We start from the raw sequence: 12,205 nt of genomic DNA on the forward strand, positions 1-12,205 counted from the left end.
CGACTGAGCCACCCAGGTGCCCCGCCTCCTCCGCGCTGTCAAACGAGAAATCCACGGCCATTCAGATTGATCCTCTGTGAGTCCTACTTCTCTTCTCTCTGGCCGCTTTCAAAAGTTTGCCTTTGCCTTCAGTTTTCAGAAATTTAGTTATGATGTGGCCCGACATGCATTTCTTTGGTTTATCCTGTTGGGGTTTTGTTCAGTCTCCTGAGTCTATAGATGTCCAACTTTCACCAAATTTGGGGAGTTTCCAGCCTTATTTCCAGAGTACTTTTTCAGTCCTACTCTGACTCCTCCCCCAGGGCTCCGATAACACAAGGATCGGCTCTTTTCGTAGTCAGCGTGCAGGTTCCTGAAACTCTGCATTTTTTTCCTGTCTGCTTTCTCTGTTGTTCAGATCCGGTGGATTTCACTGATCAGCCATCATCGCTCTACTATTAAGCCCGTCCAGTGAGGTTTTTTTATTTAGACCATTGTGTTTTTTAGTTCTATATCTTCCATTTTTTAAAATATAACTTGTGTTTCTTTGCTGAGATTTTCCCTTTTCCATTTGTTTCCAAACATTCTTCTGATGACTGCTTTAGCATGAGAAGTCAGATCATTCTGACCTCTGATTCATCTCTGTATTGTCTTTTCATTCAATTTGAGATCCCTGGTTCTTGGCGTGAGAATGGGTTTTCGATTGTATTCTGGGCCTTTGGGATATTATGCAACACCGGGTCCTAATTAAGCTTCTTTATTAGGGGCCATCCCCTGCAGCACAAGGGTGGGCCAGGTGGGAGGTATTCTCAGTTTCCCCACTGGGTCTGCTGACACCATTCCTGCAGCCAGGGATCACCCTGGGGGAGGGGAGGAGTTCAGCTCCCGCTTTGGTAAAATGAGGCACAGACGTGCATGAAGTTGTTGTCTCGGAGTTAGCTCCCCAGTGGGCCTCGCGGACAGCCAGTTAGGAGACAGGAGAAGCAGAGTCAGTGTCCAGCTTTGCATAACCTGCTTCTCTTATTGCCACCGGGTGGGGTAGAGGGTTAGCTCTCCACTGGGCCCTGCTAACGTGAGGGGCAGGGGCTATGTGGAATGGTGACGAGCCCCACCTTGCGTCCCCTCCAGAAGCCTCGTCGCTGCCAGCTGGGCTTGGAGGCTCAGCATTGCTATTGCCACGGCGCTATCTGGGGGAGAATGAGAGTGCCACCTGTTTCCCCCAGGCCGGCTTACCGAGGGGCAGCTCCCTGCCCAGCCTGCCCGCACCCCCCAGGTAATCAGAGCCCTGCTGCTTCTGCCACGAAGGGGGATAGAAGGGTGGGTTCTGCTCAGTCCCACCCACACCACTGCCCTTTACTCCCTTGGGTGTGGTGGAAGGCCTCCTCCCTGCCCCAGGGGGTGGTGTGGTTCTCCCACTTCTGCTTGACTTGATTAGGTTTGTCCAAAGGATTTCTTGGTTTGCCCCCCCCCCCTCCCCGCCCTGTGGCTGGAGGGAACAGACTTATCTGGGAGGCTTTTTGGCCTGTGCCATTGGTGGTTCTACTGGGAGGCTTCTACAGACCTCTGTCTGGGAGATACGGGAGGCAGCGAGGAAATTAGGAGCTCCCATGTCCTTCCTCCAGTCCTGAGGCATCTGCCTCCTTATTTCCCCTTTTCTGAGTCCTCCTATGCTCATCTATTGTGTTACGTTCGGGATTTCTCAGGTGCAGGAAAGAGGGCTTAGGGGAAATGGGGTTACTGCATCCTGAAGAGAATCCCTTTTGTATATAATATAGCCTTTTATATCGGTTTTGGAAAGCACTCCGTAGGCATTGGAAAAGAAAGTTCATTCTTCAAAAACAAAGCAAAATTCAAATCCACTAAGGAAATAGTGCTAATGACATTTATCAGTTTCTTTCTAACTTTTTCTCTGACTTAGAGTTGTTCTTAAAATATTCCATTACTACTTGTGGCAGGTATATATTGATATCTCTAATGATTTTAACGTATTTTGCTGTAGCATTATTTGATGTCTGCAAGCTCATTATTAGTTAGTCTTTATTATAACTTATTGTGAGTATAAAATGACTTTCTGGATGTTGCTTCCGATGAATTCTGTACTTTTTTTTTTTTTTAATTTATTTCTGAGACAGAGAGAGACAGAGCATGAGCAGGGGAGGGGCAGAGAGAGAGGGAGACACAGAATCCGAAGCAGGCTCCAGGCTCCGAGCTGTCAGCACAGAGCCTGATGTGGGGCTTGAACTCACAGACTGCAAGATCATGACCTGAGCCAAAGTCGGACGCTCAACTGACTGAGCCACCTAGTCGCCCCCAATTCTGTACTTTTTTAATGATATTTTGACTCCTGCCTTCTTAGACCCTTCTTTTACCTTTTAACCATTCTAGTTCATTCTGTTTATCTTTTGTGATTACATTTTATTTCTTCATTGACATCTGAGAATTTTTCTCTCTTAAGAGGAAATTTACTCCAACTTCGTTTTGTGTTAGGACTGGTAATTTGGGGGTGGCCTCTGGCATGTTGTTATTTTTTTTATTTTTACATTTATTTATTTTTTGAGAGACATAGAGCACAAGTTGGGGAGGGGCAAGAGAGGAGGAGACACAGAATCCGAAGCAGGCTCCAGGCTCCGAGCTGTCAGCACAGAGCCCGACGCAGGGCTCGAACTCACAAACCGTGAGATCATAACCTGAGCTGAAGTCGGATGCTTAACCAACTGAGCCACCCAGGCGCCCCTGGCATCTTGCTATTAAAAAATGGCCAGTGGCATTTTTTATTCTCTGCAATGGAATGAATGGGGGGGGGGGGGAGGGGTTCAAGCCCCTTTCCGGAAATCCCTCAGTTACAATCTCAGGACCATTGTGAATCATGATGGGACCAAGGAGGCTGAACACATCCTTCCCTAGAGGGACTGAGTGACCAAAGACTGGCTTGTTCATACTTTTCTAAGGAATCTGCTCTGATTTTAATCTTGTCATCCGGGGGGTAGTTAGGTTCCAGGATAATGACTCTGACTCATTATAAAAGGAGTGAATTCAGGATATAGTTGTTCTTATGGTCCTTGATCAAAGTGACATTAGTAAACTTGTTACTTACGTGACTCTCATTACCCTTTCTTGCAGGTAAGGATTTTAACTATTCAAGCTCAGAATTTGTTGATGGATTTTTAAAATATGGATTTAACACCATTCTCAGTAAAAGCTTGGGCAGTGAGAGAGAAGTGCCAGATACCAGAAATAAAAAGTATGTTTCTCCTAATTTTTTATTGAGGTATAGTTGAAATAGAAGATTATATTCGTTTCAAGTGTGCAACATGATTTGATATTTACATATATTGCAAAATAGTCACCACAATAAGGCTAGTTAACATTGGCCACCATACATACCTACCAAAAATATTTGCGTGTGTGATGAGGAATTTTAAGATCTATTCTCTCTGCTACTTTCAAATATGCAGCCTAGTATTATTAACTATAGTTACCATATCGACATTGTATCCCCACGATGCATTTATTTTATTTTATTAAAAAAAATTTTTTTTAAACGTTTATTTATTTTTGAGACAGAGAGAGACAGAGCATGGACGGAGGAGAGGCAGAGAGAGAGGGAGACACAGAATGGGAAGCAGGCTCCAGGCTCTGAGCCGTCAGCACAGAGCCTGACGCGGGGCTCGAACTCACAGACCGCGAGATCGTGACCTGAGCTGAAGTATTACGCTTAACCGACTGAGCCACCCAGGCGCCCCACGATGCATTTATTTTATAATGGAGCTTTGTTTTGTCCATCCCCTTCCTCTGGCAACCACCAGTTTGTTCTCTGTATTTATAAGCTTGGGTTGGGGATGTTTGGTTGGTTGGTTGTGTTTTAGATTCCACATATAAGTGAGATCATATGGTATTTATCTCTCTCTGACTTCTCTGACTTATTACGTTTAGTGTAACGCCCTCAAGGTCCATCCATGTTCTTGCAAATGACAAGATTCCATTCTTTTTTTATGTTGAATAACATTCCATTGTGTATATGACACTGCATTCTTTATCTATCCATCCGCTGATGGACGGTGAGGTTGTTTCTGTGTCTTAGCTATTGTAAATAATGCTGCAGTGAACTTGGGGTGCGTATGTCTTTATGAGTTAGTGCTTTCATTTTCTCCAGGTAAATACCTGCCAGTGAAATTGTTGGATCATATGTTAGCTTTCTTTTGAATTTTTTGAGGAACTTCCATGCTGTTTTCCATTTTGGCTGCACCAATTTCCATTCCCACCAACAGGGCATAAGGGTTGGCTCTTCTCCACATCCTCTTCAACACTTGTTATTTCTTGTCTTTTTGACAATAGCCATTCTGACAGGTGCGAGATATCTCGTGGTTTTGATTTGCATTTCCTGATTATTAGTGACATTGAGTACTTTTTCATGTACCTGTTGGCCATCGTATGCCTTTGGAAAAATAGCTATTCAGATTTTCTGCCCATTTTTAAAAAACATTTTGTTATTGATTATTTATTCTTTGAGAGACAGACAGAGGAACAGTGCGTGTGCGGAATCCAAAGCAGGCTCCAGGCTCTGAGCTGTCTGCACAGAGCCCGATGTGGGGCTCGAACTAGCAAACGGTGAGATCATGACCTGAGCCGAAGTCGGTCACTCAACCAACTGAGCCACCCAGGCACCCCAGATTTTCTGCCCATTTTTTAATTGAATTGTTTGTTTGGTATCGAGTTTTACGAATTCTTTGTATATTTTAGATGTTAATCCCTTATCGCGTGTATGATTTTCTCCCATTCAGTACAGGTTGCCTTTTCCTTTTGTTGATGATTTCCTTTGCTCTGCAGGAGCTTCTTAGCTTGATATAGTTCCTCTTACTTATTTATACTTTTGTTGTCTTTGTTTTTGGAGCCAGATCCAAAACATCATCCCCAAGATTGATGTCAAGAAACTTACTACTACCTCTGTCTCCTTCTAGGATCTTTATGGTTTTGGGTCTTACCTTCAAGTCTTTAATCTATTTCAAGTTAATTTCTGTGTCTGGTGTTAAGAGAGTGGTCCAGTTTCATTCTTTTGCATGTGGCTAGCAACATTGAAAAGACTGTCCTTTCCCCGTTGTGTATTCTTGGCTTTTTTTCTTAATTGATTAATCATAAATGGATGATTTTATTTTCTTTCTGAGCACTCTACTCTGTTCCATTGATCCATGTGTCTCTTTTTATGCCAATGCCAAACCGTGTTCGTTACTACAGCTTTGCAACAGAGTTTGAAGTCAGAGCATGTGATGCCTCCAGCTGTGTTCTTGTTTCTCCAAATTGCTTTGCTTCTTCAGCGTCTTCTATAGTTTCATATGAGGATTTCATATGAGGATTCTTTGTTTTATTTCTATGAAAAATGCCATTGGAATTGTGATACGGATTGCATTGAATCTGTAGATTTCTTTGGTAGTAAGGACATCTTCATGGTGTCAAATTCTTTTTTTTTTTTTTATTTTTTTAATGTTTATTTCTGAGAGACAGAAAGAGACAGAGCACAGTGGGGGAGGGGCACAGAGAGAGGGAGACGCAGAATCCCAAGCAGGCTCCAGGCTCTGAGCTGTCAGCACAGAGCCTGACGTGGGGCTTAACCTCACGAACTGTGAGATCGTGACCTGAGCCGAAGTCGGATGCTTAACCGACTGAGCCACCCAGGCCCCCATCAGTGTCAAATTCTTTTAACCCCTGAGCGCAAAACACCCTTCCACTTATTTGTGTCTTCTTTAATTTCTTTTATTAATGTCTTCTAGCTTTCAGTGTACAAGTCTAAACATGAACATGTTTTAAGTTTTTAAATAAACAGTTACTAACCAGATTTTAATTTTGGCATATTAGCAGTCTTGTAATATAGGTTCCTGTTTTTGGGACTTGGAGTAGATAGTTTCAAAATTCTAGAGTTGAGAATACTTTCCCCATTTGCACCAAATGTATCCTAGGTATTTATAAGAATTGCATCTTCCCCAAGATATTTTTACTAAATTACCAATGAGGACATTTAGACAAAGGGATATTTATTTTTCTTTCTTTTTAATTTTTTAATGTTTACTTATTTACTTTGACAGAGAGAGAGCAGGGGAGGGGCAGAGAGAGAGGGAGAGAGAGAGAATCCCAAGCAGATGCTACACTGTCAGCCCAGAGCCCGATGCGGGGCTCGATCTCACAAACCACGAGGTCATGACCTGAGCTGAAATCAAGAGTTGGACGCTCAACCGACCGAGCCACCCAGGCCCCCTAGAGAGAGAGAGATTGTCCAAAGACAGAAGTGAACTTGGAAGTTTTCCTATTCAGAATATTAACTTCTTTGACGGGAAATTCGTTTTTCAGCCATTCTTGTACTAATCTTGTTATTTCACTAAATGGGATTTCCATTTCAGCTTTGCCTTAAAGTTCATATGATTATTTTCACTAGCTATTGAAGTATTTGATACAGATCTTTGAAGAGACCATTTTTATGTTGCTTGGTCTTCTGATGTAATTTTTGTCTTTGCACTTTTCAGTTTGGAAATAATTTCAGACCTACAAAATGGTTGAAAAAAATCTCTCAAAGAATTCCTGTAGAGCCTTTTCTTAGATTCCCCAAATGTTAATATCTTCTACAGACACAATTTAAATATTTACAGCTGCCCCACTAGTGTCCTTTTTCTGGAAAGGTCCAACCCAGGATGACTTGTGGCATTCCCATGCCCTCGGTTTTCTTTCATCTGAAACTGTTCCCAAGTCTTTATCTTTCATGACTATAACACTTTTTAAGAGAGCTAACCAGTTTTTTTCTAGAATGTTCCTCAGTTGGAATTTGATGTTTCCTTGTGATCAAATCCTGGTCATGCTTTTTGGTAGGAATCCCATAGAAATGATGTTATGTCCTCCTCGAGCATCATATCAGGAGGCACTTGATGTCCATTTGTCCCATTACTAACGAGGTGACTGGGGGTGAAGATACTTTTGATCACTTGACCAAAACAGAAGGTGTCAGATTTCTGCACCGCAAAATTACTATTTATCCTTTTGTAGTTAATAACTTGGGTAGCTTTCTTTTAAATTTTAAGTACAGAAAACCTGGCAAATATCAAAAAGCACAAAAGGGGCAAGTCGGCACGCCCCCAGTCCTACAGTCTTTTCTTCTTAGTGCACAAGGTATAACCCAACTATCTCCCCCCTACCCAGTGCACTCTGTGTCTGTCCCTGTGCCCTAATTTTCCCTTTTTTCGAGGATGCCAGTCTTATTGGACTTACGTCCACCTTAATGACATCTTCCTCATTGCTTCTGCAACAGCCCCATTTCCAAATAAGGGCACATCCTGAGGAACTGGGGGTGAGGACTTCAACCGATGAATTTGGGGGAGACACAATTCAACGCACAATAGTCCTGCTTTCTACCGGACTCTTGGTCACCTATATGATCAGCAAAGAACAGAGCAGCTGACCAAGGATGACCAAACTCAGGTCTTGTCCAAATTACTTTTACCCTGAAAAACTGCCTGCTTAGGTAAGAAACGTTTAAGTCAGCAAAGACCACAGCAACATTTATCAGTTAATTTTGGAGAAACTCATACACACAGGGGCCTAACGGGTCCTGGTGGGACGTAGTCTCAGGCTCCTCCACTCACATGGTCTATCTTCCATTTATCCACAGTTTTCTTCAAATGATATGCCCAGGACTGAATGTCACGTTAGAGACGGGCCTAAGTAGCACGAGCTCTCCCTGGACCATCACATCCCTCGTATTATCCTTCCATTAGCCCCCACCCCACTCTCTCTCACCTACTGCCTGTCTGGCCACAGTCCGTTAGCCCAGGGACGGGCACCTGAGTTGCGCTGGGCCAGTGAATCCTTACTGTGCATTTTGAGCCAGAGAGAAAGTCTTACCAGTTTCTCCTTGGGTGCTGATGTTGGCCACAATTCCCACTCCCGTGGAATAAAGAGGTGCAAACGAGTCAGGTTGCAGACAGAGGATAAGAATCCTATAATGAGCCTGATGTAATACTTACTGTCTGCCAGGTGCCATTCTGAGCATTTGACATAGCAACTCATTGGACCCACACAACCTATGAGGAAGGCTGATCTTGTTATAGTTACTATTATTCCCAGGTGGAAAGACAACAGCAGAAGTGGACAGAGTGTCCAAGTGGCTTTCAAGCCTCTGGCTCCAGTCATTCTTCTTGCCTGTACACTTGTCACCAGGTCCTGTGGGGCATGGGGGGGGTCCCCTTCCAATGTACTCCCCTTTCTTTTGCTTAAACTAGCACCAGGGGGATTGCCATTTACAACAGAAATATTTCAAAATACAACCACATGATGCAGCATTTTGAACGCTAATCAACAGCTAATAACTAATATTATTACAATTCAGCTTCTGTTCTCTCCTATGCACGAAAATAATGACACGCTTTTGTCAAATCCCTGGAAGAAATCCAATTACGCTATATCCACTGCATTTCTTTGTTGCAACAAACTGAGGGACCAGATTTTCTTTGCAGACAGTGCAATGTGGTTGATTTGTGCCTTTCAGTGTGAATCAGCGTATTAATACACTTTAATAATAGAAACCAAAATACCGGTATGAGTCACGTTTACATTGTGTTCGAATTGAATTAAGATGGTCCAAACAGAGTCTCCAGGGAAGAGCACTTATTGCTGGCATGAAGAAGGGGGGGATGACTTAGGGGCATTTGGGTGGCTCAGTCGGTTGAGGGTCTGACTTTGGCTCAGGTCATGATCTCGCGGTTCGTGAGTTCGAGCCCTGCGTGGGGCTCTATGCTGGCAGCTTGGAGCCTGGAGCCTGCTTCGGATTCTGTGTCTCCCTCTCTCTTGTCTCTCTCTGTCTCTCTCTCAAAAAGACATAAATATTGGGACACCTGGGTGGCTCAGTCGGTTGGGCATCTGACTTTGGCTCAGGTCATGGTCTCGAAGTTTGTGAGTTCAAGCCCCACGTCGGGCTCTGTGCCGACAGCTCAGAGCCTGGAGCCTGCTTCGTGTTCTGTGTCTCCCTCTCTCTCTGCCCCTCCCCCACTTGCATTCTGTCTCTCAGAAATAAATAAACGTTAAATAAATACATAAATGTTAAAAAAAAATTTAAGAGAAAATATTAGAATAGATAAGAAGTTAGAAAAGCTTTTGTACCTTAATTTTGGTGTTTTCAAATGTTCGGTCACCTTATTATCGTAATCATCCATTAAGGGAATAAAGAGGAAAAACCATAAGTGATTTGCGTCAGTGAGACCACAAATCATTTTCTTCCCTTTACGTATCCTGGCAGGTGTTTTCAAAAACGTTACCCAGCCAACCTACCTACTGCCAGCATTGTCATCTGCTTCCACAACGAGGAGTTTAACGCCTTGTTTCGGACCATGTTCAGTGTCGTAAACCTCACCCCACGCCTCTTCCTTGAAGAAATTATTCTGGTAGACGACATGAGCGACTCTGGTAAGACAGAACTCCATCCATCGACGTCACGTGCTCTGACGGCGATCTCTGATGGCGCTTGGGTTCTTTTATTACTCATTTTACATTTGATGGGTGTGGAGGCAGGCGCCCTTGGCTCACCGGTGGGGATGTAAGAGCCGGTCCCTGCCCCGCGGTGTTGGGCTCACGGGCGATCAGTGCTTCCTTGAGGTAAATATAGGAGCACCAACCTGGCCTTCAGAGGTCATGGAGGCTGTTCAGGAAGAGGTGACATCTAAACCCATGTCTGAGGGGTGAGTTGGAGGTACCTAGATGGAGAGGAGGGAGAAAGTGTTTTAGGCAGAGGAAATAGCGTTGTCAAGGCCCGGAGGTAACATCCTGAGTTGGGGATAGTTCCGTACTTCCTGTAGTTTACATATGAGTATAGCATCGGGAGAGAGTATGGACATACAGCCAGAACCACAAAAAGGCAACGCCGCTCATGAGGGACTCTGGTTGAATTTTCTCTGGAGAAATGGAGTGCTATCAGAGGCTTAATGCAGGGAAGAGACAGGACCTAAGTCCTTGTCATGAAAGAATTCTCATCAGACCAACTGCAGTCAAGAGCATGCGCTCCTCTGCGCATTGGTTTCAAAGAGTCGTGATGTGAATACAAAATCTGATTAGTTATCCGTTTTACAGCTTAATTATAAACCTGAGGCAAACCAAGAGGACCCAGACTAGTGAAAAGCTTGGAGTCTGTAAGTCCCTGTAGGGGTCCATTTCCCTTGGGAGCAATATATCAGTATTGGATAGGTTTCCTACAGAAGAGTTAACCTAATCTGTGAATCTGACCCCCTGCGGGCTGGGAAAGAAAAAAAGGAGAGAGAGTAGGGAGACGAACAGGCGGGGGTACAAAAGAGCATGTTCCAGGAGACTGACCCGTGGGGAAGTGACTCTACTTTGTCCAACTGAAGATTACTCAAGCCAACGTCAGCTACGCTTAGGAATTTCACACGTTGGCCCGGCACTACCATGTATGACGTGATTTCTCCGAGAACCACTCTTTATTTCTACTATTGTGCACAGGAGGGGATGTGTAGAGATGGTCAGAGTCCTTATCCCATCAGTAGCACCGGGCAGCACATTTGGCCACATGCTGAGCGAGAAGTCCCCAAAGCCCTGAACAAGGGACGGGGGTTGGCGGGAGACCTTCTGCTAGACTGTGGCTTAAAAATTTTTTTTTATGTTTATTATTTATTTTTGAGAGTCAGAGAGACTGAGCATGAACAGGGAAGGGGCAGAGAGAGAGGGAGACACAGAATCCGAAGCAGAACCCAGGCTCCGAGCTGTCCGCACAGAGCCCAGAGCGTGTAAGAGGCATGTCCAGAGCTGACATGTTAGTGAGAAAGTCAGATTGCTCCAAAGCGCCAAGACTCACGCTTTTCCTATTAAATTCTTAACAGTGACTTATCAAAATAGAGGTATTTCACCAGAAACCTAGAAGAATATTTACGGTTGATTTCAATGCTGAATCACGTTTCTCTCCCTTCCTCACATAGGATCACATTTGTAACGTTAGCACCTTCTGTGGCAGAACATGGTTTTCTGCAATCCGTCAAAATTGTGATATATTGCTATCTTGTCTGTAGCTCTAGTTTCTACGTTGTCAAGTGTTGGATTTTTTTTTTTTTCCAGATGATTTGAAAGAAAAACTAGACCACCACCTGGAAATTTTTCGGGGAAAGATTAAATTAATAAGAAACAAAAAGAGAGAGGGACTGATCCGATCACGGATGATAGGGGCCTCTCGTGCTTCAGGTATGAGCCTTCCATTTGTGACTTGACCCCATGTCTGTATCACAGAGACCCTCCTGCCCGTGCAGAGATAGTTTCTCGTGGGGCCCCTCCAAGTCTCCGCTGACATAAGAAGAAGAGTGGATGTGTATTTCAGCCATATGAGTCTTTGGACTCTGAAAGTACACATTCTGCTCTAAAGACAGAGCATGAACGGGGGAGGGTCAGAGAGAGGGAGACACAGAATCCGAAACAGGCCCCAGGCTCCGAGCTGTCAGCCCAGAGCCCGACGTGAGGCTCAAACTCATAGACCGCGAGATCATGACCTGAGCCGAAGTCGGACGCTCAACCGACTGAGCCACCCAGGGGCCCCTTTATTTATTTGTTAAAAAAAATTTTTTTTAGGGGCGCCTGGGTGGCGCAGTCGGTTAAGCGTCCGACTTCAGCCAGGTCACGATCTCGCGGTCCGTGAGTTCGAGCCCCGCGTCAGGCTCTGGGCTGATGGCTCGGAGCCTGGAGCCTGTTTCCGATTCTGTGTCTCCCTCTCTCTCTGCCCCTCCCCCGTTCATGCTCTGTCTCTCTCTGTCCCCAAAATAAATTAAAAAAAAAAAAAAAAGTTGAAAAAAAATTTTTTTAATATTCATTCACTTTTGAGATACAGACAGAGACAGAGCACGATGAGCAGGAAAGGGGCAGAGAGAGGGAGACATAGAATCTGAAGCAGGCTTCAGGCTCTGAGCTGTCGGCACAGAGCCCGACGTGGGGCTCGAACTCACAAACTGCGAGACCATGACCTGAGCCGAAGTCAGACGCCCAACCAACTGAGCCACCCAGGCACCCCTTTTTATTTTTTATTTTTTTAATGTTTATTTTTGAGAGAGACAGAGACAATGCGAGTGGGTTAGGGGCAGAGAGAGAGGGAGACACAGACTCAGAAGCAGGCTCCAGGCTCTGAGCTGTCAGCACAGAGCCCGATGCGGGGCTTGAACCGACGAACTGCGAGATTATGACCTGAGCCAGAGTCGGACGCTTA

General features: G+C 44.6%; 1 protein-coding gene across 4 annotated transcripts in view; it reads left to right on the forward strand.

The window, feature by feature from the left end:
• The window catches only part of GALNTL5 (polypeptide N-acetylgalactosaminyltransferase like 5), a 56,446-nt gene that overhangs the window by 9,792 nt on the left and 34,449 nt on the right, over positions 1–12,205 (forward strand). For all 4 annotated transcript variants that reach the window (XM_049643110.1, XM_049643109.1, XM_049643108.1 and 1 more), the window contains 3 exons: positions 3,100–3,220; positions 9,251–9,417; positions 11,074–11,196. In XM_049643110.1, the coding sequence (XP_049499067.1) occupies positions 3,100–3,220; positions 9,251–9,417; positions 11,074–11,196 (411 nt within the window). The remainder of the gene's footprint in view (positions 1–3,099; positions 3,221–9,250; positions 9,418–11,073; positions 11,197–12,205) is intronic.

This window comes from Panthera uncia, chromosome A2, assembly GCF_023721935.1.
Source record: "Panthera uncia isolate 11264 chromosome A2, Puncia_PCG_1.0, whole genome shotgun sequence".
Taxonomy (NCBI): domain Eukaryota; kingdom Metazoa; phylum Chordata; class Mammalia; order Carnivora; family Felidae; genus Panthera; species Panthera uncia.